The 25,295-nt window shown below is 40.2% G+C and overlaps 1 protein-coding gene across 5 annotated transcripts; it reads left to right on the top strand.

The window, feature by feature from the left end:
• Positions 1 to 3,462: 3,462 nt before the first annotated feature.
• On the top strand, positions 3,463 to 25,295 carry ampd2b (adenosine monophosphate deaminase 2b). Of its 5 annotated transcripts, none has more exons than XM_085145603.1 (19): positions 8,742 to 9,476; positions 9,681 to 9,814; positions 14,788 to 14,912; positions 15,000 to 15,130; positions 15,212 to 15,280; positions 15,369 to 15,471; positions 15,562 to 15,751; positions 17,140 to 17,281; positions 17,422 to 17,511; positions 17,645 to 17,774; positions 17,890 to 18,084; positions 18,169 to 18,300; positions 18,420 to 18,583; positions 19,184 to 19,310; positions 19,404 to 19,567; positions 21,159 to 21,279; positions 21,489 to 21,662; positions 22,942 to 23,052; positions 23,140 to 25,295. In XM_085145603.1, exons 3-19 carry the CDS (start codon positions 14,883 to 14,885, stop codon positions 23,353 to 23,355), a joined length of 2,289 nt encoding a protein of 762 aa, XP_085001729.1. In that variant the 5' UTR covers positions 8,742 to 9,476; positions 9,681 to 9,814; positions 14,788 to 14,882; the 3' UTR covers positions 23,356 to 25,295. The 5 variants fall into 5 exon arrangements, with proteins under 5 accessions (XP_085001725.1, XP_085001729.1, XP_085001728.1 ...); XM_085145602.1 differs by having other exon boundaries at positions 9,676 to 9,814; XM_085145599.1 differs by lacking the exons at positions 8,742 to 9,476; positions 9,681 to 9,814 and adding an exon at positions 3,463 to 3,887.

The following is a 25,295-nucleotide window of genomic DNA, read 5'->3' as shown; positions in this document are numbered from 1 at the left end:
ACCTTCATCTCTGATCTGTTGACGAGATTACTTGCAGAGCCTCAGATCAACCTGAGAGTAGGAGTGTGCTATGTTACATCACAGTCCAGAAAAGGTGAAATATAATGCAGCTTTGCCTCTCTTTAATTTGCCTGATGGAAACTTTGCCAACATAACAGTTGCAGATCATTTTATTATTATTTTATGGCATAGATGACAAAGTTCTGATTCTTCTTGGTAAATCTGCAGCTTTGGTTTGCAGAGCTCCAAACACAATCAAACTTGCTAAATAAGCAGGCAACTAACAGGATCAGAGACCTCTGTGAAATTGGCCATGTGCTCTTAAAACCTTGGAAAAATCCGATCGCTCTTCTGATAGGAACACACTAGCATTTCATTTGTAATGAATCGTCTTTACTCTCCTGAGTGTGAAATCCTCAGCAGGATCCATTACAGGAGGTTCCACCCACTGATGAGCTCATGAGGTTGAGTCTACAAGCTTTCTCACAAGCCTGCAAGAAAAATAAGTGAACTCCCACTCATGACACTGGGAACCGTGTCATGATGCACAAGATGGTATAGTAATCCTCACTGATGAGCAATCACGCAGCAAACTTTATCTCTATAGAAATTGTATTATTTTATCTTTTAAGTGTGCTCTATGATATTTTACATAGAGAGATTTTTTTGCAAACTTGCATGTATAAATAAGGAATGTCATCTCCTAACTATCACACACACACACACACAGCTGATCCTATGCAGTTTTTATGGCTCATAGCTCATGTGTTTATATTTATTATCTGAATATGTAGATAGTCTATAGTTTTGCCTTGCATATATAGATTTTCTTTACATTTGTTTTGTATTTTTGAGATCAAATTTATTGTAAATATCTAGTGTGTGTCTGTGTTTATGTCGTGTGATGCATTAGCAGCACATGCAGGGCGCATGCTGGGATACTGAGCCTCGCTGTGACATTAAAAACACCCTGATCCAGTTTCTCTGCTTAAACTCATAAACTCAAACGCTGTATAGGTGAGTCATTGCAGTATCGATGGAGGCCAGAGCAGTGCACAACAGACAGATTAGCAAATGATACAAAAAGACAGCAAAGGCTTTCTCTCTGAGTACTCTTCGCAGCATTAGTAAGACACATGGTGTGACCAATAACTTCCCCTAAACTGGACAACTGTATAACAAACTTGGCTTGTAAGGTGGCACCTCCAACAGCTTTGTTTGGCTATAAAACATCATCATGTCTGCTGTGGGCTGTTTTTTCAACATTACAAAAATAATGAAAGAAGAGCTGATACCAACAAGAACAAGTAAATGTTTCAGGAAAGCTTCTTGGGCTCTCATTAGAAAGCTGAATGGGAGCAGGACGTTTCTAAATACGCCACCAAAAAGGACAAAGTGGCTTAGGGATGTGAAGCTAAATGTCCTAAGTGGCTTGTTAGAGCCCTGACTTTAAGCCAAATGAAAGACTGTCTATGTGTGCAAAGCCAGTAGACAGGGATGCCTGCAGTTAAATTTGACTGTACAAAATAATATGAAATTGGGCAACTAATTATGTCACAATGCAGTTTTTCATTGTTTATTTCTACCCCCTTCCCACCGTGAGCAAAGTGGGCAAATATAGCTGGAAGAAATATATTCTGTGGGTGTTGAGTTCAGTCTGTGTGTGGGAAAAATTATACTTTCAATTTTCGAGTTTCTGTATTAAAAACAGTCTGCTGTTTTTTCTTGCCCTTCGAGCAGTTTCACAGTTTCACCACGGGAGGGCGCTGTCTCCAAAGTGCACCTTCCTCCTCTTGCAGGCATCAATTATTGTGCGTCCAGATCAATTCAGGTCTAATTTTATACACTTACAAGTCAAGAAATGTGCATCAAATATCGGCTTGCCACAGAAAGATAAAACTAAGCTGTCTTCCGGCAACATAAAAAGAGGAAATCTTATGACACCCCTGTTTCAACCAACGTCTTGATTATTGTCAGCAGTAGTTACACGCTCAGGGATGAAGGAGAAACAGAAAAGACTTCCAGCTGTCAGAGTTTTCCAGCTGTGTTTATAGACAGACCTCATATCCGACTGTGCTTTATAATCGGAAAACGTTCAATCCTATTATTCCAGTACCAATATGAACATTACACATTTTCTGTTTCTGTGTAATGATGTGAATTAAAATATAGTACACTGACGTCATGTAAATCCCTCTTTAATCGTACACAACGATTTTCCTCCCATGTGTTTTTTAGTATAACGCATCAAACGCGTTCACTAAATGTGGTCTTTTTAAAGCTTCCCTTGAGCAACCCAGCAAGTTGTTTTCCAAGAAAATAATTCACCCCACCTCAGGGTGCTTTGTTACTGCTGTCTCTAATCGCGCCTCGCTGGCTTATAAGAGATGAAAGTTACAATAATCAAGTGATAAAAATAAATGGGGTGATACATTTTCATACACCAAATGTTTTCCTGGCTCCAGCTTCAGTTAATGAGGATTTGCTGCTTATGTTACAGTAAATCGAATTCATTTGGTGAAAACGAGTCATTGCGAGCCTTACACTGGGATTCAAGCTGTTTGGTGACGTCACCATCATCAGGACATTACGTTTTGAAGTTTTTATATTATTCTCCTGAATGAAAGTAGGCACTTAAAATTGTTTCACAGCAAAGATATGAACTCTCATTTATTGCTTAATTTAAAACAGTCGTGCTGTGGCGAATCAACAATGGCGCAATTAATCTTTCTCATAATACCCATGTCATTGTGCTGATTGTGCTTCAGTGGCACCTGAAAAAATAGTCTGGGTTAAACTGAAATTAGAAGAGTAGATGAAAAACGGCCGTTTTCAGAAATTACATGACAATTCACCTAAAAGGAGAGATACCAACATCCTGATAATGTTGTAGAAAATGTTAACTCTCACAAGTTAAATTTGGAGTGTTTTACCTAATCCGAGGAGCTTTTTGACCTACTTCCTCAAACAATTGAAGGACTGCGCGGAATCCGCGCGTCTCTTTCTCCCTGCAGTCTGCAAATAAGGACATAAACCCGAGCAGAGTTTTTACGGTTATGGTTACAGATGCTCTCCGCGTACCTACACTAAGTGTAATAAGTATTTGTATTTTTTGTGCAAAGAAAAGAAACATCCCAGTATTCATCATAATAATGAGTGTTTAATTCATTACTTGGTAACAGTCCAGTCTCTGCCCTAAATTGCAGAGACTGCGAAGATAACAGGTGGTTTGCAAAAACAGAGTGAGTAGAATTGACTTTTACTACTTCAGTTTTGCTATAACCACAACTTTTCTCCTCGCTTGCTTGCCCACATTTAGATTTGTGGTTGCTATGGCAACAGCAGGACTGCGCAATAGTGCTGAGCGTTGTTGTACTCCGTTTGCATGTCAATGCGTGTCTGCGCATGGCGTGCTGGGGGTGGGCCTCTCCATCACAACCCCATCCTCCATCAGTGCTGCAGCTCACGGGAGTCTTTCTGAGGGGGCGGAGACTATTCCGATGCAGAGGGATGCTCCGCAGCCCCACGCTGGACCAACCAGTCTGGAAATCCCTGCTCACATCCACACAGCACGCACATATACACACACACTCACACGCTGACTGGCACCGACTCCCTCAAACTCCCAGCATCTGTGCTCCATCCTTCCTCTCTGTTGTCTGTCCCCGGTCTCCTCTCTTGTCCTCTCTCACTGTGTCTCTTATCGCCGCTCCGTCAGCCGCAGCTCTGACTCACTCAGCTCTTCTTTTCCCAATTTGAGCCAGCGAGACCCGGGAACATGTCCTCCAACCTGACCTCCGGGAACTCAGCCGGGGGCACAGGGGCCAAAAACAAGCCCTTGTCTCCCTTCAGGAAGAGGGGAAGCCTGCAGTACACAGCCAGCACAGGTGAGTGGTGGCAGACTGGAACTGCAGAGGGAGGACGGTTTGAGCATCCTGATCTTGTAACAGAAGGAGGAATAATATGATCTGAAGCCAGGGGGATTAGCCCTGTACTATGCATATTTAGGTGAAATTAGATTATTCTATTTTAGAAAACAAGAAAAAACTCATGAAAGAAGAATCTTTGGTAATTACTTTTTCCTCATAAGTAGTTGGGAAATGCAAACCTGTTGATTAGAGCAGTGCGGCAGAGGATGCTTTGGATGCTCTGCGGGGGATTTTGCCTTCATAACCAGCAGTTTAATGTCAGCATTCTGGCTTCTAGTTTTGCCCTTCAACTCTTATTTTCCAGCTTCATTTTAGAACACGCACAACATGCATCAGCTGGATCATCCAAAGTAGATTTACAGTATGACCGGCTGCTGCTGTATGGATCAAATTTGATGTTGCATAACTTGTTGTTGTTAGGTGAAAACTGATGTTTTGCCTGTTTTAGCCTAAAGGGTTACAGGCTGTTTGGCAGGTTGGAAGTGCTTTATTTTGTTGCATGCTTTCGAAACAAAATTTTAGTCTCTGTACAGCATGTATAATTAGTCTTCTCCTTTAAGAAACGGGATAGGATGCTTAGATAAACAGCAACAGCGGTGTTTTTCACTCAGCCCCATGGTGGTATGTAGCCTGCAGAGAATATTTAGGTTGGTACCTCAGGACTTGATCCCCCACTGAATGAGAGGATTAGCCCCCCTTTTGATGTATGCACACGCTGGTCAGGCTTTCACTGAAACTACAAAGAGTATACAATGACCAAAAGGTCAAATAGCAGCTATTTCTGTTCATTACTCTTCTTTGAAATGCAAAATGTTTTCATTCAGTTACAGTTACGTCATGCAAATGGTGATATAATGAAAGATCATACTTAGATCTTATGAGTTGTTTATAAGGAATCAAACACCTCAGTGTCATTCAGAACTATTGTCAGTCTTTGTTGGTCATCTTTTTTTCAGAGAGAAAGAAAAATACTAAATCATTTCACCCCACCGCAGGTTTTTGATTCAAGGAAATGAACTGAGCCATATTTCAATAGAAGAAGACACCTGAGTCTCGATGTTATTTCATTTGGAGGAAGTAATATAGTCGTTCCTCACTGGAATACATTTGAGAGTTTGGTATGACATAATGCACCCACAACATGTTCTTAAAAAATATACTGCGTCTTTAAAAAAAGCTCCTTCAGATAGGTCATGTCACCACTGGGGATAGACAGCAGCGTGCTATGACGTTACGATGATTGGCGAGGTAGTTAGGGATTGATTATCAACCCTGACAATAAATGCAACAGCAGGAGGTCTGAGGGATTTGTCAGCCCCCCTCCCTTCCAGTCGAAATGCTCCCTGTAATTATCCTCATTTGCTGCTCCAAAATTGCCTTCTTGTTGGAAGAAATCATTGAAGAGAAGCAGCACTGGCAGAAACAGGAAGCGCAGACTGTCTCTGCCCAACACAGATTCAGTACTGAAGCCTCCGGGGTTTGATTTAGAAAGTCTCCACAGAGGCGCGTTAGGACAACATCACATTTTATGTTGTTAAAGCATCCAGGGAACCTTCTGAGTAAGCAAATATGACATTTAAGTGACTCATTTTTTTTTTGTTTTTCAAAAGGACGCCCTCTAGTTCACACCACTACAGTACACTGCAGTCTCTATAAGATGGAGTAAAAATAAAAAGGTTGCAGGTTAGCGAGAGTGTGACTATATTAGATGTTCTATTTGAAGAATTACTAAGGTTTTTAATAATGCTGCAGCTGCTTATTAGAGATCATAAATTCAAGATTGTGTGCTCGCTGCTCTGCTGAATGGCTGTTTAAGCTGATACTCCCCATGCTGGAAGAGCTTTTATCTTATTAAATCCAGCAGAGCGGAATAAACAGAACTAAATGGATCTCTCACAGCTTAAATTTCTTCAGGGGTTGTAAAACCTCTGTACACATAATACCCTGTACCATGTCCATCAGGCAGAAAGGCTGTGGTGTAGCATATGCTGTGCAGTGAAACTCTTCAAAAATGTGCAGGATTTGTGGAGCGAACCTCGGCGGAGAGAGAAGCAGTAGGTGAATCACTTCTGTGGCTGTGAAAGAGCCAGTGCCGATATTAGACCGACACCCACTCACCAGTTTGGCTAGTCCGTGCTGTGCGCTGCGTTCCACTTGTTGAACCACTTAAAACAGTGCAAATAACATGTAGCGGTGGATGTTTATTCACAGATTTGCAATAATTGATTAGCTATCGTTATCTTCAATACAGCAGCTGTCATATAAACGCAGTGAAGGGTCAGAGTTAGGGCTGGAAAAGGGATTCTGGCACTTTGGAAAGGCAGAGCAGCATAAAAAAAATAAATATCAAACACAATTTCAAGTATTACAAAATTCTAATTGGTCGTTCATACAGTAATGGATCTTTGACACACTGTACTTCGCCCACATCTCGATCACACCTCCTTCGGATGTGCCACGCCTTGTCATCATTGCATGTCACATAAGTCAGAGTCTGTGTCATAAACTGCTACAGTAATGACCCGACAGAGATCCTGTAACGATGGTGCTCCACCCAACACACCTTCAGCTGATAACCTTCAGTCAGTCACTCCTTATGTCCATCCTCAGTCTGTGCTGCAGGTTAGCTGTTGGTATATCTCTTACTTACATGAACCAACTTATCTGGCCCCATACGGGTCTCATGGACTTGTGCCCTAAGGGTGGGACCATCGTTTCAAAGGATATTTGCATGTACTTAATAATGTGGTGCTACAAGGTGTATACTGCAGAGTCCTCTGATGTCATCTGCTGTTTGCAGCACATTGATCTGTGGAGAGTTGTCTTGTTTGAAAGGTACGGTGCCGGCTACTGCAGATATATTCTTCAATAGAAAGACTAGAAAGCATCTAGTTGCTAAAATATAGATAATATTTTCAGTGGTTTGTGTGACACATTTAGAGGAATCTTTGTGTATTTTAAGTATTTCCTTTTAATACAGCTTTCTACTAGAGCAACAGTGATTAGTGAGTAATTAGCAGTAATTACGGTGCTTAATAATCTTTTCTGTAAGGAAATAGTCCTAACGTAAAAGCTTCAACATGGAAAGCAAAAATATTTTCTTGATTCTGAAAATATCCAGATCAGCTGAGTATATTTGGATTTGAACTGTTGGGATTTTCATGCCAATCATGTCAAAATAACCCTCGCAAATCATCGGTTTAATTCATGATTGAAGAGTGAATGACAACACATCTTTATATAAACATATGAGGCATTGCTATGATTGAAAATGGTGAATAGATAGTTGTTACAATGTCTCATTTAATCTAGATTAATCTGTAATGAAATGTATAATTATCAAAGCATATTAACAATCAGAGAGGTACTGATGTTTTTTTTCCATATTGATCCTCGGTGCTAGTTTTTGTAGAATGACACGTTTCAGGGCTTTGATTAATCAGTGTGTGACTCTGTGTTCGACCATCAGAGGGAGCCTGGTCTGAAGAAAGTGTTGTTTCTCCGAGGCCTCAACAATTTGATTAGACCTCTTGAAAGCAATTTGGAATCTGAGTGCCTTGAAAAAAGAAACGCATCCCTTTAGCTTGAGAGGCAGAGTGATAATCTGCTGGTAGTTATATGGACTTTTCAGTGCTCTACTTTGTTTGACGGCATCATGTTTGAGTCTGGAGCTTGAAAAGAGGATACTTTTTTTGCAGTATGGTATAATGATGGCCAGAGTGCTTTTCATCAGTAATTTGTTGTAGTCCAGTACAGCTGCACAGACAAACTCTATGCAAATTACCTGCATCAGCAGCATCACATGTAATTTGTTATGAAGAAATTCTGACTGGCCCTGCGACCGGCTGGCGACCTGTCCATGGTATACCCCGCTTCTCACCTTATGGTACCTGGGACTGTTCCAATGAATGTCTTATTTTTCTCCACAGGCAGCTACAGTTTATTCCTCACATATGTTTCTGCTGCTAAAGTAAAGAAACGCACAATTTACTTCATTTCAGTCACATTTTCTGAACTCTTTTCTGAAGTTCAGAAAATGTGAGCTATTGTTTCATTTGTTCGTTTTTAGATGTTGAATCTGTTCTAAGCGAGAATAATGGCTCCTGTATTATTTGTAATAAAAAGACAGCATAGAAAAAGAGTCTAAGATAGGGACTGAAAAGGTAGGAATTTCTTTTACTCAGCTCTGAGTTTAGACAAACTGAGCTGAATAATATTGAGCAAGAGAAGATAAGATGTTTGACGCAAGTGCTCACTTTTTAACATGATACAGATTCAAGTTTCAAGCATATAGTGTTTTTTTATGAGCCTTAATTGTGTTTCAGACACAAAAACAAAACAAAAAAAACAAAAACTTACAGACCTTTACATAGTTTTCAGTGCTAGAAGTTGTATTTTCCTTTCCTACAAGGAGTAGTAGTTTTTTCTTTAATTCAAACTACAAGGGGGGAAAACTGGCTTGATTTCCTGAGAACCATTGCTGGTTATTTAGCAGACAAAAAGAGGAATAGTTCAAAATAACCAACGCCATAGCCAAAAAACACTGATCCGAATTCCCAGAGTTACAAAGCATCGTCTTCATCCTTAGTAAGAGTTGTTTGTTATTTTTAAACTTTTTCTGTTTTTAAAAATTTTAATCTTTTTTTTAAAGCGTTTTTAAAAAAAAAATTGTGCATTTTTTAAAATTATATATATATATATATATATATATATATATATATATATATATATATATATGTATAAATAAACTGGGACATTCACCACCTTCACTGCATTTTCACCACATTTTTACAGTGAGATCCACATTGTTGCTTCTGTTATCCAGTGCAAATTTACATTTATTACAAAAGTATATCAAAAAAAGTAAAGAGCTTATTCAATGGAGGGTTTTGCAAATGTTTAATATTTTGAAATCAGGCTGTAGAAATGCGGGTCATTGTGTTACTGAAGAATAATTCCAAATAGCATATGCATAGTTCTGTGATTGGGAATACAGTCGCAGACCTGCAGCATATTATGTTGCTGCAGCAACCGTAATGGGGACAACATTGCTGGCCCTTTAATTTCATTCATGTGAGAAGAGAAGGAGGCAGGTTGCATCTATCGGACAGGCATCTCTCTCACACTGCTACTATTCAGCGGCAAAAAAAAAAAAGAGAGAGACAATGACGTCTCAAACCTTGTTGCTGAGACAGCACCGCTTTACTCACACACACTGAGGATACAAACATCCTGAACACATGGTCCCCTCAGCAAAATACAGCATGGACTATAAGGTAGACAGGAGCGGGGGGGGTTCTTGTTGCAGTAATTCATAGCAGTAGTAGGGCACATCCTCTGGTAATGTGCGCCATCTCCCCCTGCCTCTTTACCCTCCCGTGGTACGTTCCAGATAGATGTCAGAGGCATTCAAATGAGGAGGATCAGCTCCAGAGGCAGCTAGTGCAACGACAGCTGGCCTGAACCAGGAGGCAGACAGAGCAGAGGGTGGGGGGTCACATACTGGGATGTGAAGGGGAGTTCATGGATCTGCTGGACCAGCTCTTTGTATGTATGACAGGGACAGATTAAGCGAGCAGAGGGTATGACTGTGTGAGTCTGTGAGTGCATTGATGTGAAAGCATACGTATGCGTGTGGGGGGTTTTATTTATTTTGCCAGTTTTGACATTTGACTGTTTGAAGTGTTTCTTTCTTGTTTCTTGCCATCCCTCTGTCCTTGCCATCACATTTAACCCATCTTAAAAGGACAGCAGACGCCATCCTGGGCCATTTGCTGTTTGGCATGCTCCATCTCTGCCAGGACAGCTTCTCTCTCCCTCTCTCTGTCTCTCTTTCCTCCCTCGGCCCTGCTAGCTGCTGGTTAAGACAGGTTCTGAGGAGGCAGGTACGCTCCACTACCCTCATCCCTTGCAACAAAAAAAAAAGCCCAAATAACCCTTTCCTTTCTCTTTTTCCCAATCACTGCCACTCTCCTCCGCCTGTCCCTTGATGGCTTTGTGTAACAGCCCTGAGCAGTGCTGTCTTTAGTGCGCTGAGGAGAATGTGTGTCGATTGATTGTCCCAAAAACTGCTTTTCTCGCGTCTTTTGAGAGTGCTCTAAAGGCGCAACCCTGCAAAGAGAAGCAGCCAGGATCGATAAATTGAGCTACGCCTCCAACCGCAAGACCCTGCAGAAATCTTTTTTTTCAAGAGTAGTGGGCATTGAGCTTTTTATAGTTTTGGTATTGCTTTTCTTTATGGTTCAACTGAGAAGTCTGACAACAGTAAAATAAATACAGAGAGGAGATTTGTGAACATGCAGTTTGTGCAGCTGCAGAGACTAAACCATCACTTGGCATAGAAGAACTTTCAGTAATGAGAGATGGCGGCTGATTGATGCATAGCTGGATAGCATCCTTTTTTTTTTTTAATATGACCAGGAGACTGCCCATATAAGTGGTGAGTCGCCAAATTTGGTAATTTAGTTACGCTGAAGTGGTAATCTGCACCCATCGATGAAAAACAACTGAAACAGTGGTTCTGAGACTATCCAAATTTACTCCCCTGACTTATTAATCATACTTGTCCATCACCAGTAATCCTGCCATCTCAGCAATGCTGACACATGTGCGCTGTGAGAACATACAGCTTCCACTGAGAGAGATTTGCTACAGAGGCTGTGAGTCACTGACATTTTTTGTGAGCTGAAAGCTGCACAGTCAGTGGAAGAAGGTAGAAAGCATTTGGTGAACCGTGGCCTGTGTGGTTGTAGACACAAAGAGGGGAGGGTGTAGAGGTAAAACACAGTCAATATACAAATATAACCATCCTGTAATCTTAACTCTGATCGGTCAGGGAATATTAACGCTCTTTGGAAAGTTTTATTCCTGTGCAAGGTTGAGAAAAAAGCAGCTCCAGGAGTAGGTTGACTTCCCAGTTATCGTTGCATCTGTGGTGACTTTTTACACCATGCTGTAAGACTTGAGCTGGGACCTCTCCATGCTCTGTATTGCTACTGAAATATTCATGTGGTGGAAGTCTCTCTGCAAGCTGATACTATCTGACCTTGTTTTGAGGCAATATGTAGTGACGAGCTGTGAGAGCGCATGTGAGCTGCGTTGTCTCATGTTCCAAGTGTTTTTTGCTGGAAACACTTTAAATCGTGTTTTAATCGAACCCTCGTGCACCTGCCTCATAGTGCATTAAAAGCTTCAGCCTGCCAGATTATATATAGTTTAAAGGCAAATGAATTATGGCTGACTTTAATTTTTTGAGTGGTTTGCTCTTCTGTTGGGGGATGAGTTGTTATGCAACCATTGATGCTACTGATCCAAATATAGCAGCCATTAGGGGATTAGCTTGGGGTCTGGTAGGCTTGGCTAGGCTCTGCTCTATTGTGGCCCAGCATGCATGTCTTTGCCACTGGTCACCTCCTGCCCTCCGCACAAGTGTCCGCTGTAATCACGATGATCTTGATGTCTCCCAGAATAACAGCGGAGACATATCTTAGGCAACCGCTACGTTTGACAGGCTTGCCCTTTCTTAATAGCAGAGAAGCGTCTATGCGTGACTTCAGTTTTCAGCTGAGATTGGAGCATCGCAGCATTTTTTTACTGACTCAGCCCTGCTTTTGGAAAGAGGAAGCTGACTTATATGAGCATCAGTATAATTTCTTATTTATATAAATGATTTATTATATATATAAATATATATTATATTGGGATATGCTCCAGGTCCCCCCGACCCAATTCTGGAAGGTGCTGGAAATACTCTTCAGAGATGAGCTTGAAGCTTTCTGCCATTCACCTCTGATTTCTGCCATCAACAAGGCATCTCACTCAGAGAACTGCAGCTCACTGGATGTTTTATCTTTTTTGAATATTTCTCTTTAAACACTTGAGATGGTTGTGTGGGAAAATTTCAATAGATCAGCAGTTTCTGTAATACTCAGGCAGTCTGGCACCATCAACTGTGCTACCTTCATAGTCATTCCACTCAATTAATGAAAAGAAACATTATGGTCATCACTTTTTTCTGCTTGCATGCCTAAACGTTTTGAGTTGGCCGATTAGATATTTGCATTAACGAGCAGTTAAATTGGTGTTCCTAATAAAGTGTCTGGTGACTTTATAGTTATGCATAGTGATTCTAACCAAACAAATTGTAAATAAATATGCAAAAAAACAGCTTTGCAACTTTCACTTGAGGCTAATTTTAGCACTATGATGAAAACTTAAACTGGACTGAACCTGGTGAGTGTGTAAGCAGAAAAAAAATCTTCAAAATGACAAAGAAAAGAAGATTTTACAACCATTTATGTTTAGACTTTCCCAGCACTGATGTGTATTTCAGAGAGGAAGCTATACAAGATGATTCTGTGCATCTCCTAAATCAAAATTCAAATTCAAATTCAAATTTTATTTGTCACACAGTCATACACAGTATGATATGCAGTGAAATGCTTACACAACTGCTCGCGACCTAAAGAAAAAAAGGCTATGAATAAGATAGGAAGTAAATATGAAAATTAAAAAGGGTCAATTTAACTAAGAAGGAATAAAATAAAATATAAAAATTAAAGTTGAAAATAAAATAACTGTACAACAAAATACACAATACACAAATACACAGTATAGAAATATATAAGAATGTATGAAGAAATATAAATATATATATATATATATATATATATACAAATGTAACTGCTTTTTAATAAATATATATCAAATATCAAAGATCATTTTTCAACACAGTTCAGTAAAAAATGATATTTTTTATAAAGGGAAATTGAGTTAAACTTAAATTAAAATTCGCTCCTCATTCAACTATTACAGGGCAAAACATTATCATACTCAAATAATTAAGAAAAAAGTTTGCGTTTCTCATAATGATCTGAAAAACCTTTTAGCCAGAAATACTGTGCTTGTTTTGACTTTACTCCCTTGTGAGTGGGAGTGGGAAGTGCTGATTGGACGGTGTTAAGCAGAAGGTGATAAACTGGTGGTGAGTTCTGGTCCAGCCAATTATTTTACCACCGTCTCTCTTTATAGCAGCCATTTCGCCTGCTTCACTGAGTGTTTTTTTTATTAAATAAATTTTAATGAAGCTTTTTGTGAAGTGCTAATCGGCCCAGTTAATTGCCCTCTCTGGTCTCCTTTGCTTTCTCCAAGGAGCAGGCATGCTCAGACATGCTGCGTTAAATAAGTCAAACTTGAGTGCAGACTTTAAGTATCAAACAGTGCGCCCTCTTTCACCTTCTTGTGTGTATGGTCTATAAATGCTGACGGACAACAGTCTCCGTGACAGCCTAGCATGCACAGGATGAAATATTTAGCAGGATGATGAATATTTCAGTGCCAGGTGCATCGTTTCAAGGGGAAGATTAATATCTGTCTAAATATACGCCGAGAGGGGAAAGTGCGATCTCTCCAGCCTCCTTTATTTTCCCCTCTTCAGCTTCCCATGACAACAGGGTTTGTATAAAACTCAAGCCTTGCAATGGCAACAATGGCTTGCATCAGTCGGTGTATGTGCTGATGGGCTCTCCACCTGAATGGCTCATTGTGTCTGAAGGCACAAACAGCCACTGACCTCAGACCTCCACTGCTGTGTGAAGAGGAGCAACAAGCTTCTGCAGATTGTTTTAGTGACTTTGAAAAAGTTTTACAAGCAATCTTATCGGTCCTAACATGCAATATTAAGAAATTACACTGAATCGATACTTTTGCTGAGTGAATAAAAAGCTTTTAGCAGTGGAGCTTCCCTGACTGAGATGTGCATTTTTCAATTTGTAACAATGCATTACCTCATGCTCAAAAGCTTTTTAACGAACCACGAAATCCACCGAAACCATTATAATTTGATAATTCTGAGGAGCCTAGAAAAAAGTAAACGTCTTAGATTCTGACAGTAAATCTTTAAATCAAAGTGAGCAACACTTTAGAACAGCCTGCAACTAAGGCTAAAATTCCCCTGTAATTAAATGGACATTCAGTGTGTTTCATTTGAAGTCAAAATGTAATTATATTTGCATAATAACAAAGACGTTTTACAGTTTTACTGTAAACAAAGAAATAATTATACTGTACATAATTTTAAGTAGTGCGCATGTCATTTTTAGTACTTCGTAATTTCCCGGTAATTTAGTGGAAAACCAAAAATTATTGCGCCATCTTTTTGTGGTGCAGGCTGTATTATGGAGTAGCATAACCTTGCCTAACTTTCAGGTAAATTTAAGTACAACATAACTCATTTTAAAATTTTATGTTTCTTAGTAATTTCGAAGGAAAACAATATTTCCAATCCTACATTTATGATGCATGATGAAGTTTCTATTGTTCATTTGTTCTTTTTTACTTATGATGTACTTAAAATTACTTACATTATAATATGTGCCTCCTTTCCTGCAACATATCCAGAAGTTGGGTAAGGTTAAGCTGCTCCATAATACAGCCCAAGAGTACAGTGTACTTATGATGTAAGACGGGGAAATATTTGTTGTTTTTTCCAATAAGTTACCAGGATATTAATTATTGGTAAGTAAATATAATCACACGCAATTTCAAATTAAATACAATTAAATTTAATTACGCCATTAGTCATGGACTGTATTATAAAATATTACCCTAAATGGAAGCAAGTTGCTATTATCATGCACACCAATGACAAATTATTTCCTACAGGTTATTAAAAATGCAGCACATTCAAAGATATAAAGATAAACAGCAAACATTAGCCCCCATGTGCTCCACTCAGTGGGTTGGTTCTCCTCTTCATACTGTAATTAGGCCATTATTTACTGAAGTAAGGCTCCTGAGAATATGTTATCACAGAAGAGAAACTGCTCAGCGCCTACTTTCTTTCCCTATTTATCTGCAGTTGATCTCCGTGGTACCCGCCACCTCCTCACTTCCCAGCATTCCTTGCCTGGGATCCCTGTGGCCTTGAAACAATCCATTGACCTGCGTACTTCCATGGATGGAAAATACAAGGAGATTGCCGAAGTCAGTGTTCAGCCACTGTGCAAATAATTAACCAGTGATGTTCAAAGTTACGCCGTGGCTTTCATTTTTCTTTGTCTCTGTCTGAAGGAGCTGTTCTCACGCAGCCTGGCAGAGAGCGAGATGCGGAGCGCCCCCTATGAATTTCCAGAGGACAGCCCCATTGAACAGCTGGAGGAGAAACGTCATCGCCTTGAGCGACAGATCAGCCAGGATGTCAAGTAAGCGCGAGGGGCAAAAGAGGTACTTGACTTTGCAGTCAGGCTATGAACTCAACTCCGGCTTTGTGTTTGTGATCTCAGGTTTGAACCTGACATACTCCTACGAGCCAAGCAAGAGTTCATGAAGACTGACAGTGCCACAGATCTTGAGTGAGTCAACCGTAGTCACATGAACCCCTCAATGCTCATCTTAAACTGCCAGAATGGTGATCTCATATGTTTATTTGTCTATCTTAAGATACATGAAGGAGCAGAGCCAAATTCCTGACCTGCAGGAGAGAGAACCGGCCCCTGAGGGGGAGTACCAGCGAGTCACTATTTCTGGAGAAGAGAAATGTGGGGTAAGTCAGAGTGGTCACTGCAGGAAGACTGTGTGTTTTTTTTCTCTTACAGTCAAATCTTTCATGAAGACGTCTGTTTTTCTGTCCTAGGTTCCATTTACAGATCTGCTGGATGCTGCCAAATGTGTAGTGAAGGCTCTGTTCATCAGGCAAAAGTACATGGGCCTGTCGCTGCAGAGCTTCTGCAGAACCACTGCTCGTTACCTGCAGGAGCTGAGTGAGAGACCCCTAGACTTAGATATCTATGAGGAAGAGATCCCAGAAACCACAGTCACTGCAAGTATGAACGTCCTCATCTGCACCATTTCTCTTGCATCATTTTATGCTATATTAAATTAGTCAAAACAATATTTATTTAGTATACCCCACAGGTTCTGAGTCTGTTGTTACGGGCCATCAGGTCCTTTTACAACCGGGGTGAGAGTGTTGTCTGTGTCCTTGGCACAAAGTCAGGCACGTTTTCAGTCCGTGATGGACTCTGCCTGGTTTTCTCCTTGTCTCAGATTCTTTAGCTGGGGTAAGGAGGGTGTCTGCTTTGGAAACCTGAGAAAAGCATCCTGCTTTTTGCAGTTGATGTGGTTTTGTTGGCTTCGTTGGAGCATGACCTTCAGCGTGCACTGGAGTGGTTTTCAGCCAAGTGTGAAAGGGACAGGATGAGAGTCGGAGCCTCCAAAATGCAGGGCACGGTTCTTTAGTGGAAAATAGTGCAGAGCTCAGAGTTGAGGAAGGGACTGGCCTGAAAAGGAAAAGATTTACCAGACAACTCTCTCCCCCCCCCCCCCCCCCCCAAAAAAAAGAAAAAAAAACATATGGTCGTGCATCCTGGGTAATTACTGGAAGAGTAAGGTCATATAGATATATAGAGATAGGGAGATGTACTTGGACATCCAAAGGGAGTTTGATGTTGAATTACTGTTTCACAAGTTTCACATGTTAAAATGAGCCAGTTGGGGTCATTTGGATATCTTGTTAGGGTGCCCCCCTAGTTTTAAGACCTAGAACCTTACCTGAAGATCATATATATCTCTGCCCTGGAAGCAAATTGTGACCTAACTTCTGATAAGGAGAAGGAAGGAAGGAAGGAAGGAAGGAAGGAAGGAAGGAAGGAAGGAAGGAAGGAAGGAAGGAAGGAAGGAAGGAAGGAAGGAGGGAGGGAGGGAGGGATGAACAGATCTTTTTTAAACCCATGATTAAACTAGATTTTATCAAGTAAATAAGGAACATGTTATAGTCTTTGTATGTCAATGTGTTATTTAATGTAAATGTCTGTCTTTGTAAATTTAGGTTATCTGGGTTATTAGACTAAAAAAAGAAATGTATGTGTTTTTTTAATATTTCAATACAAATCAAAGCTGTTATTTATTTCATAACAAATTTGACCCAGGAGATTTAACTGCAGGATAATTTCAGCTCAGTCTTGAAGACAGTAATAATTACCAACAGTTTTTTGCACCTGAGTGCTCTATTTAGGCTATTCTTGCTCAGAAATATTTGGTAATCTGTGCAATTCTCTCATATTAAAACATAACCAGGGACACCCACAGAGCTCACGATCCATCTGTTGCAGCCTGTCACAGCATGTAGGCAGTTAAAGTCAGACCATAGCTGCACTTCCTTGCCCACCTTGATCAAAGTCGTGACACACTGGATCATTCTGTCTCCTCTTAGATGCTACAGTGCACCCACCTGTTTCTGAAACACACCCCTACGAGAACGTGGACCCCACCAGCATGCCCCCTGATATGGGTTACGGCTGTAAGATGGTGGACGGTGTTATGCACTTGTACACGACGAGGAACACTATGGATAAGTGAGATATCCGTCGGGAATCTTTTACTTTCTGCACACATGCTTCGTCCTCACCGTGACTAGATTCATGTCTGTTTTTACACTTGAGTTCACACATTTTGCTTGCAGGAAAGAGTGTTTTAGTTGTTATGTTGCCTACAGGACCACAGAGCTGGATCTGCCGTATCCAGACCTGCAGGAGTACATCGCTGATATGAACGTCATGATGGCTCTCATTATAAACGGGCCAGTGTAGGTTTCCCCACAATTTTAATAAATTATTAATTTTAACCTTATAGTTAAAAAATAGATTCTCAAACAGGATCAACAGAAGTTTATTTTCAGACTGTCACCTTCATTTGTCTTTCTTTTGGCTTTGCCGCAGAAAGTCCTTCTGCTATAGACGTCTGCAATACCTCAGCTCCAAATTCCAAATGCACATCCTGCTCAATGAGATGAAAGAGCTGGCAGCGCAGAAGAAAGTCCCACATCGAGACTTTTATAATATCCGTAAGGTGAACTTGAGAGCTTTTCTGTTTCACCCAGTCATGGTTAGTGTTGTTAAATCCAGAAGCAGACTGCAGTATCTTAGAGCGTTTATGTTCCCTGTTTGTCTGACTTGTTCCGCAGGTTGACACGCACATTCATGCTTCCTCTTGCATGAACCAGAAGCACCTTCTACGTTTTATCAAAAGAGCCATGAAGAAGTATCCCAAAGAGATTGTACACGTGGAAAGAGGCAGGGGTCAGACACTGATGGAGGTGTTTGAGAGCATGAACCTTACAGCCTTTGACCTGAGTGTAGACACACTGGACATGCATGCAGTGAGTAGTGCCCATAAAGGAGACTTGGTGGGAGGTGTTGCCTGGTCAGAGATTGTGACTCCGTATTTCACCTTTTTATTGCAGGATCGTAACACTTTCCACCGATTTGACAAATTCAATGCCAAATATAATCCCATTGGCGAGTCCATCCTGAGAGAGATCTTCATCAAAACGGACAACTACATTGAGGGGAAATACTTTGGTCACATTATTAAGGTGCTCGCTGTATGCACAAACACTTGTTTCTAACGCAGACCAGTCGTTTCTGGTACCCGGAGGCGGACTCTCTGGGCTTTGGCGCCCTCTGGCTGACTTGGTGTGTCTCTTCTTCTCAGGAGGTGATGGCCGACTTGGAGGAGAGCAAGTACCAGAACGTGGAGCTCAGGCTGTCAATCTACGGCCGCTCCAGAAACGAGTGGGACAAACTGGCCAGATGGGCAGTCAAACATCAGGTCTACTCCGACAACGTGCGCTGGCTTGTCCAAGTGCCACGACTCTTGTGAGCTTAAAAAGAGTAGCAAACTGAATTAAATAAACAACAATAAAAAAGCAGCCCCCTCTCTCTTTAGAGCAGATTTTAAGTAAGCTAATAAAAACTGATGATACTTGCACTCCCTTATCGCTAAGCTACTCGAAGTTACGTGACATTTGTAAATATAAATGTGGTGTTGTGACAAAAATTGAGTGATAAAAGAAGAGTAGCAACGTAACTAAGTTGTTATGCATCTTCTCCATTAAGAAAATGTTTTGTATTTTACAGCAGAACTACTGCAGAAGTAGACAGTAAAAAGAAAATAGTCCCTATATTAAACGGTTTTGGCTTCTTTTTTTTTATAACTGGAAAATGCCTGAAAAGAGACACAGTTTAGTTTTTGTTGTTTGTTTTTGCGTCATTTATATAACTTATACTGAAAACTAAGCATTTCCATGTATCTAGCAACTCTGACACAAATCCAAGTCAATATTATGAATGATCCTTCTGTAAATATCTATTGAATACATGAGTAAAATAAAGATTTGATATCTATTATTTCCTCAACCCATTCTTTAGTTATCTCCCCTGTGGGCTTCTTGAATTGTTTTTCTTGTTTCTTCAAAGTGACGTCTACCACACGAAGAAGCAGCTGTGCAACTTCCAAGAAATGCTGGAGAATATCTTCACGCCTCTGTTTGAGGTTACGGTCGATCCCAGCAGCCACCCAGAGCTGCACCTCTTCCTTCAGCACGTACGACATCTAAGCTTTTTTTGGTCATTTGCTTTTACTGCAGACACTTTTTGGGTAGTCGTTTTATTGATCTGCTCTTCATCCCTCAAACAGGTTGTGGGGTTCGACAGCGTGGATGATGAATCAAAACCAGAGCAACATATCTTCAACCTGGACAGTCCGCTCCCAGTCAACTGGACAGAAGAGGACAACCCGCCCTATTCCTACTACCTCTACTACATGTATGCAAACATGACTGTGCTGAATCACCTGCGCAGGTACATAAATCAGACTTTACTTGATCTGACTGCCTGAGATTTTTGATCCATGATTGTATATTTTTTGTATTTTTAACATCAGTTAGACAAATAAATCAGTCCTTAATGTGTCTTTTTTTTTTGTTATAGTTATTAGTATCTTGGTCTCTGATAGGAATAGGTGAAGATTTTTAATGCATTTGTAAAAGGAAGTGTTAAAAAATTACTTGCAAAAAATGCCCGCTTGCAAAATCTTCTGTACAGTTTGTCAACCTTTGTTTTCACCACAAAAAGACAGTTTTTGTAAAGTACATGCTAGGGATGCAACGATACCAATTTTTTCAAACCCATACGATGCCGATACTTGGATCTGAGTACTTGCCGATACAGAGTACAAAAACCGATACTTCTACCACACACACACACACAATTAATTGGAAGACAGGTTTTATTATATTACCTGTCGATAAAAAATAAAATCTTAATAAAAATGACCACAAAAAAATTTCAAGTGAAAAATAAGCACTTCTGTTAAATTATTGCAGAGTCTCCACATTGTAATTTAACAAAATATCACTGAACTATTGGCACTGTCTCGAGCTTTCAGAATAATAAATAAACACTTCTGTTTGGAATAAAATAAATACAAATTAGGTTTGAGAATAAAATAAACTTTTAAATTATTGCAGAGTGTCCATATTGTAAACAATCCAACAAAATAACAAAAGTATTTGGCATTGACGAACAAACTCCTCTTCATCACTGTGCCGTTAAACCGAGGACTGACATCACACACACACTGCTTGTCTTTACCTCTTCAGACAGTTTTGGCACCATTATCTCCCTGATGTATAGGCGGTTGGGAATTTCATAGTATAGTATAGTATGCTGAGAAGACGGTGCAATCCTATGTTTTCCACGACCGGCAGTGGCTGGTCATCCAGAGCGATAAAATGAGTCAGAGCCTCTGTTATTTTAACTGCCCGTGGATTTTCTCTTGACATTTTTCATCGCTTTTCCAAAACCTGAGTTAAAGTTGGCTGTTCCGGTCCACACTGCTGACATTTTGTTTAGCCTAGCTACAGCAGCCTCCAGTTTCTCTTTTTTATCTGGAGCCGCCAGTCTCACTCGCCTAACCCTGTGCCTGTTTAGCGCGGGATGTCCCCCTAGTGGCCAATCTAAAAAACTACAACAGAAATGACAATCCACCCTCTGATTAATGAAATAAGTTGGTATTGGTTAACTTTTACGAGTATGAGTACACATACATTTTACAGTATCGGCCCGATACCTGATACCAGTATCGGTATCGGTGCATCCCTAGTACATGCAGCACATCAATAATAAAGATTAATAACATTATTGGATAAAAAGGCGAAAAGCCTGGATTTATCTCGTGTGAATTAAGCTAAAAAAAAACTTTGATAACAAATGCAAATTCTGTTTCGACAGTGCTTAAGGTTACAGACCAAATAATACTGGAGATTTGCACTTTGCTTTTATCTGTCATCTTCTTTGTATATGAGTCACTGGGAAACAGCAAAGAGTGTTTGCGCTGAGCCCTAACACAGCTGAACTCAGCGCTCACTGTTGTGTGGCTTTATTGTTTTAGGCAGCGGGAGTTCCACACACTCGTCCTGCGTCCTCACTGTGGTGAGGCAGGCCCGATCCATCACCTGGTTTCTGGTTTCATGCTGACCGAGAATATCTCCCATGGGCTGCTGCTCAGGAAGGTGTGACCTTCAACAGCTGTTGAGCAGCTGTTTACCTCACATACAGGGGAGCTTATTTTTCCAAGAGTTAATGAGGGCCTCAGATTATAGACTATTATTATTAGATTTTATTTATTATGTATTATGTTTCTTCCTTATAAGATCTTGGAAATTTAGACCTGATGTATTTCTGATGCTTTGCTCGTCATTGTGCCATGTTTCCTTTCCAGGCTCCTGTGCTGCAGTATCTATACTACCTAGCCCAGGTAGGCATCGCCATGTCTCCTCTCAGCAATAACAGCCTGTTTCTCAGCTACCATCGTAACCCACTACCTGAGTACCTGTCCAGAGGCCTCATGGTCTCTCTGTCTACAGATGACCCTCTGCAATTTCACTTTACCAAGGTAAGTCAAACATTTAATAACATGCTTTAAACCTCCACCTTCACTAAGTCATAAATCCACTGTAAAATCCCAAGTAAGTAAAGTAACTAAGTCAAAATGTATCTCTATAGCACATTTTGAGATAAACCTCACAACAAAATAATTTTTAAAAAAGAGCAAGCACAAGTCTAAAAAGAAAGAGACCACTGAGTCCACAGATCTCCAGCTCGGAGGGAGAGAATCACCGAGCCTGGGAGCCACTGTTGGAAAAGCTCTGTGCTTTGCAGACACAGGAACCAATCAGAAACAAGCTACTCGTGATTGGTAGATTCATATTCAACAAATTCAGACTTGTTATTTCAGTTTGGCATAAAAAACACACCCGCTATATCGCTATATTGCTCCAGTGTGTGTGTGTGTGTGTGTCAAGAGATGTATTCTAAAACACTTCTTCAGCAGAGAATCAGAGAGGAGAAACACACAGGTTTTCTTGCTAGCAAGGGCAGTCACCAGAGCGCTCGCACGAGAGTGAGGGCTCAGAGACTCGCAGCTCTGAGACTCTTTATTTATACATCAGTGGGTGTTTGTTCCTTACATTGGAATGTGGATGTTTATATGTGTGTGTGTGTGTAGGTGTGGAGTCAGAGTGTGACCCCATAACCAACTTCCCTAAATCTGCTGGTCTGGAAGTCCAACAGTTCATCTAAGCACTAAAACTTGACATAGCTACGTTTATCCTACCATAAAACAATAAGACAAGGTACGACCTCTCCCATACTCCCAGAGTGTGGGTGTGAATGCCAGAGCACTCTGGAATGCACACAAAGCCTTTGCAGACTATTAAGGATCGCACATCCTGTCACTATATGCAAACTTATATAATTAAAAGATTATACTGACTACTAAGTACAATTTTCTATTGACAGTGTGTGTGTGTTCTTCATTCTGATGCACTTCAGCTCCAGATTTAGCTTTTTTAACTACTTTTTAAAATAAGGCAATTTCAACAAGTGATGTTTATTTTAGGTACTTTTTGGGGTTTATTTATTGCAATATTCAGTTTTTGGTAATTCTACCCTCCCTCAGTGTTCACTCCTTTTCTACTTCTACGTTTAACCTCGTTTATATTTTGGTCTTCTAATGTAATTGAGCTGGTTCAGCAAATTCAGCTTTGGCTATTTCAAATAAATTTTAAGCTCTTCAGACAAAATCTTTCAACTAAATGAAATTTTCAAATTTAACTTTGCATTTTCACTACAAAATGCTTTTATATAATTGTCTGCGTGTATTTTTTTTTTAGGAGCCATTGATGGAAGAGTACAGCATTGCTGCTCAAGTGTGGAAACTGAGCTCCTGTGACATGTGTGAGCTTGCCAGAAACAGTGTACTGATGAGTGGATTTTCTCATAAGGTATAAATTTTTTGTTGTATATCACAAATTCTGGTGTTTGCAGAGTGTTTAATATGACATTTTTTAATTTATTTTTTTTTAAATCAGGCAAAGCGTTACTGGCTGGGCCCAAACTACATTAAAGAGGGACAGGAAGGCAATGACATCAGGCGAACCAACGTTCCTGACATCCGTGTGGCGTACCGGTACGAGACCATGTGTGAGGAGCTAAATTTAATCACACAGGCCATTCACACAGATGAGCTGGAGACCATCAGAGAGGAGGGAAGTCTTTGTATGGGAGCTGTGCAGGCGGAGAAGTGACCATGCTGCACAACGCAAACAAAATTCTCACCACATTCCCTGTTTTTACATCAGGACGTTGCACAGATTTACATATAAACATATCACATCATGTAAAAAGAGAAAAGCTACGCTATAGGAAGATAATGAGAGCTGCTAGTAGCCAATATCAGGGAGAGAATTTACAGTCTGTGCACCCAAGGTGTTTGCTTCTTTTAGTTTTTTGAGTCCCTCTTTCTTTATTTTATCACAGTAATTAGAATTTCATAACATCTTTTGTTCTTTATTTTGTGACCATATCGTGTCCTATTTACATGTTTGTACAATGTAATTCTTCCTGTATCAGATTTGAGTAACATTCACATTCAAAATTTTAATCAACTCATAAAAAATACACTGGATCCAACAAAGAATTAAGACTCCAGCGTAACGCCATGCAGGTCTCTTTTAGGCCTTTCGTGCAATTTAAGTAAACCAAGATCAACTGTCTTGAGAATCCATAAAAGGCTTAAACTATTAAGAAAGGAGAGGGCATAGAAACGATTCAACTATGTCTCAAAAGTAAGGCGGGTGTTCGAGGCACCAGTAATGCAGGTCATACAGAGGATACGTGGATGACTGGAAATATACTGAAGAGTGTTGCGTAAGAGTCCCGTGGAGAGTAAACAAAAGTTGACTATATAGACGTGGAAGGCTGCCAGAGAAATGGAGCAGATTTTATAACCTAAAATAACCTGAACCTTAAACTTAAGCAAAGCAGGATACAGCAAGAATTCATATTACTTTTAGACGAACAAAATAAACTACGCCTTGCAGTCGCAGTGAAACCTGAGGAAAGAGTTAAACACTAGCGTGGACTCAAGGACAAACTGATTAGAATTCAGTGGGTTAAAGTCATCGTGACTTCACAAATTCATGTTTTCGTCAGACTGGTGGCACTGGTCCTTGGTACTTACTTTAAATTATTTCAAAATCCACACATCCACAGTATTAGTAAAAGCAAATTTGCATCTACAGATTGTGTAACAAGTTGAGCTGCAGCAGTCATGTCCTTTTTATGAGCAGCTGATTGATTTTGACTGAATGGGGTCACTCTCGTTTCCAGTCACACTAACTTAATTATTATTGGGTTATTTGAGACTTAGATGTTCAAATATAATTTTAACTTGAGTGTTTCTTGGCAACTGATTTTGTAGCTGCTAGTCTAGTCGGGGGGGTTTGATCTGTTTATAGCGAGTCTGTCAGAGTTTATTAAAAGTTTAATCTGCTTCAGTAACATTTTTGTTTCCTTGTAGAAAAGGAATTCACCCCGAGCGGACAGAAACTTAAAATGCTAACACACCCATTCCTAAATTAACAGCCAAATAAATGACAAATATTACTTATTGTTTAATAGTTTCTGAAATCGTGACATTTACTAAATCATGACATTTGTAGTGAATCGGTTCAGCATCCGGTACAACAGCCTTTTAATAATGTCCGTAGTAAAAATGGGTAACTAGCTTAAAAAGTCTCAGTCTCCAGATAGTTTTACTGTTATTTTAGCAGTCGTTTCAATGACTCATGAGCATTTGTGTGCAGTGACGCTTCTCATTTGTATTATACTCCTAGTTTGTGACATTGTTTCTGGCAGTCTGAACTTAATTATGGTACCATCTGTCCTTTACATTGAGTTATTTCTGAGTAATAGTACAGTGAGTGGTGCATGCTGATCCCCTCCCTCGGTGTTCCCTCCTTGCACAAGTTCAACCACTGCCAAATCAACAAAAAGTCATTTTTATACAGAACTGAGAATCTGCTAACTTGACAAACTCCTGCCTTCAGTTTAGGTCCTGGTGTCATCAAAAGGCTGCTTGTTGCTATTTCAAAAGCATTGTGTGTCCTCCCACAGAAACATGTGTGTGGTTTGTGTTCAGTAAAGCTGTTTGTGTCTGTAAAAAATAAATCTTATTTGCATTGGA

The sequence above is a fragment of the Neolamprologus multifasciatus genome, chromosome 20, assembly GCF_963576455.1.
Source record: "Neolamprologus multifasciatus chromosome 20, fNeoMul1.2, whole genome shotgun sequence".
In the NCBI taxonomy this organism is placed as follows: Eukaryota; Metazoa; Chordata; class Actinopteri; order Cichliformes; family Cichlidae; genus Neolamprologus; species Neolamprologus multifasciatus.
The sequence above is the reverse complement of the archived record's forward strand: the minus strand, read 5'-3'. Positions and strand labels throughout refer to the sequence as shown.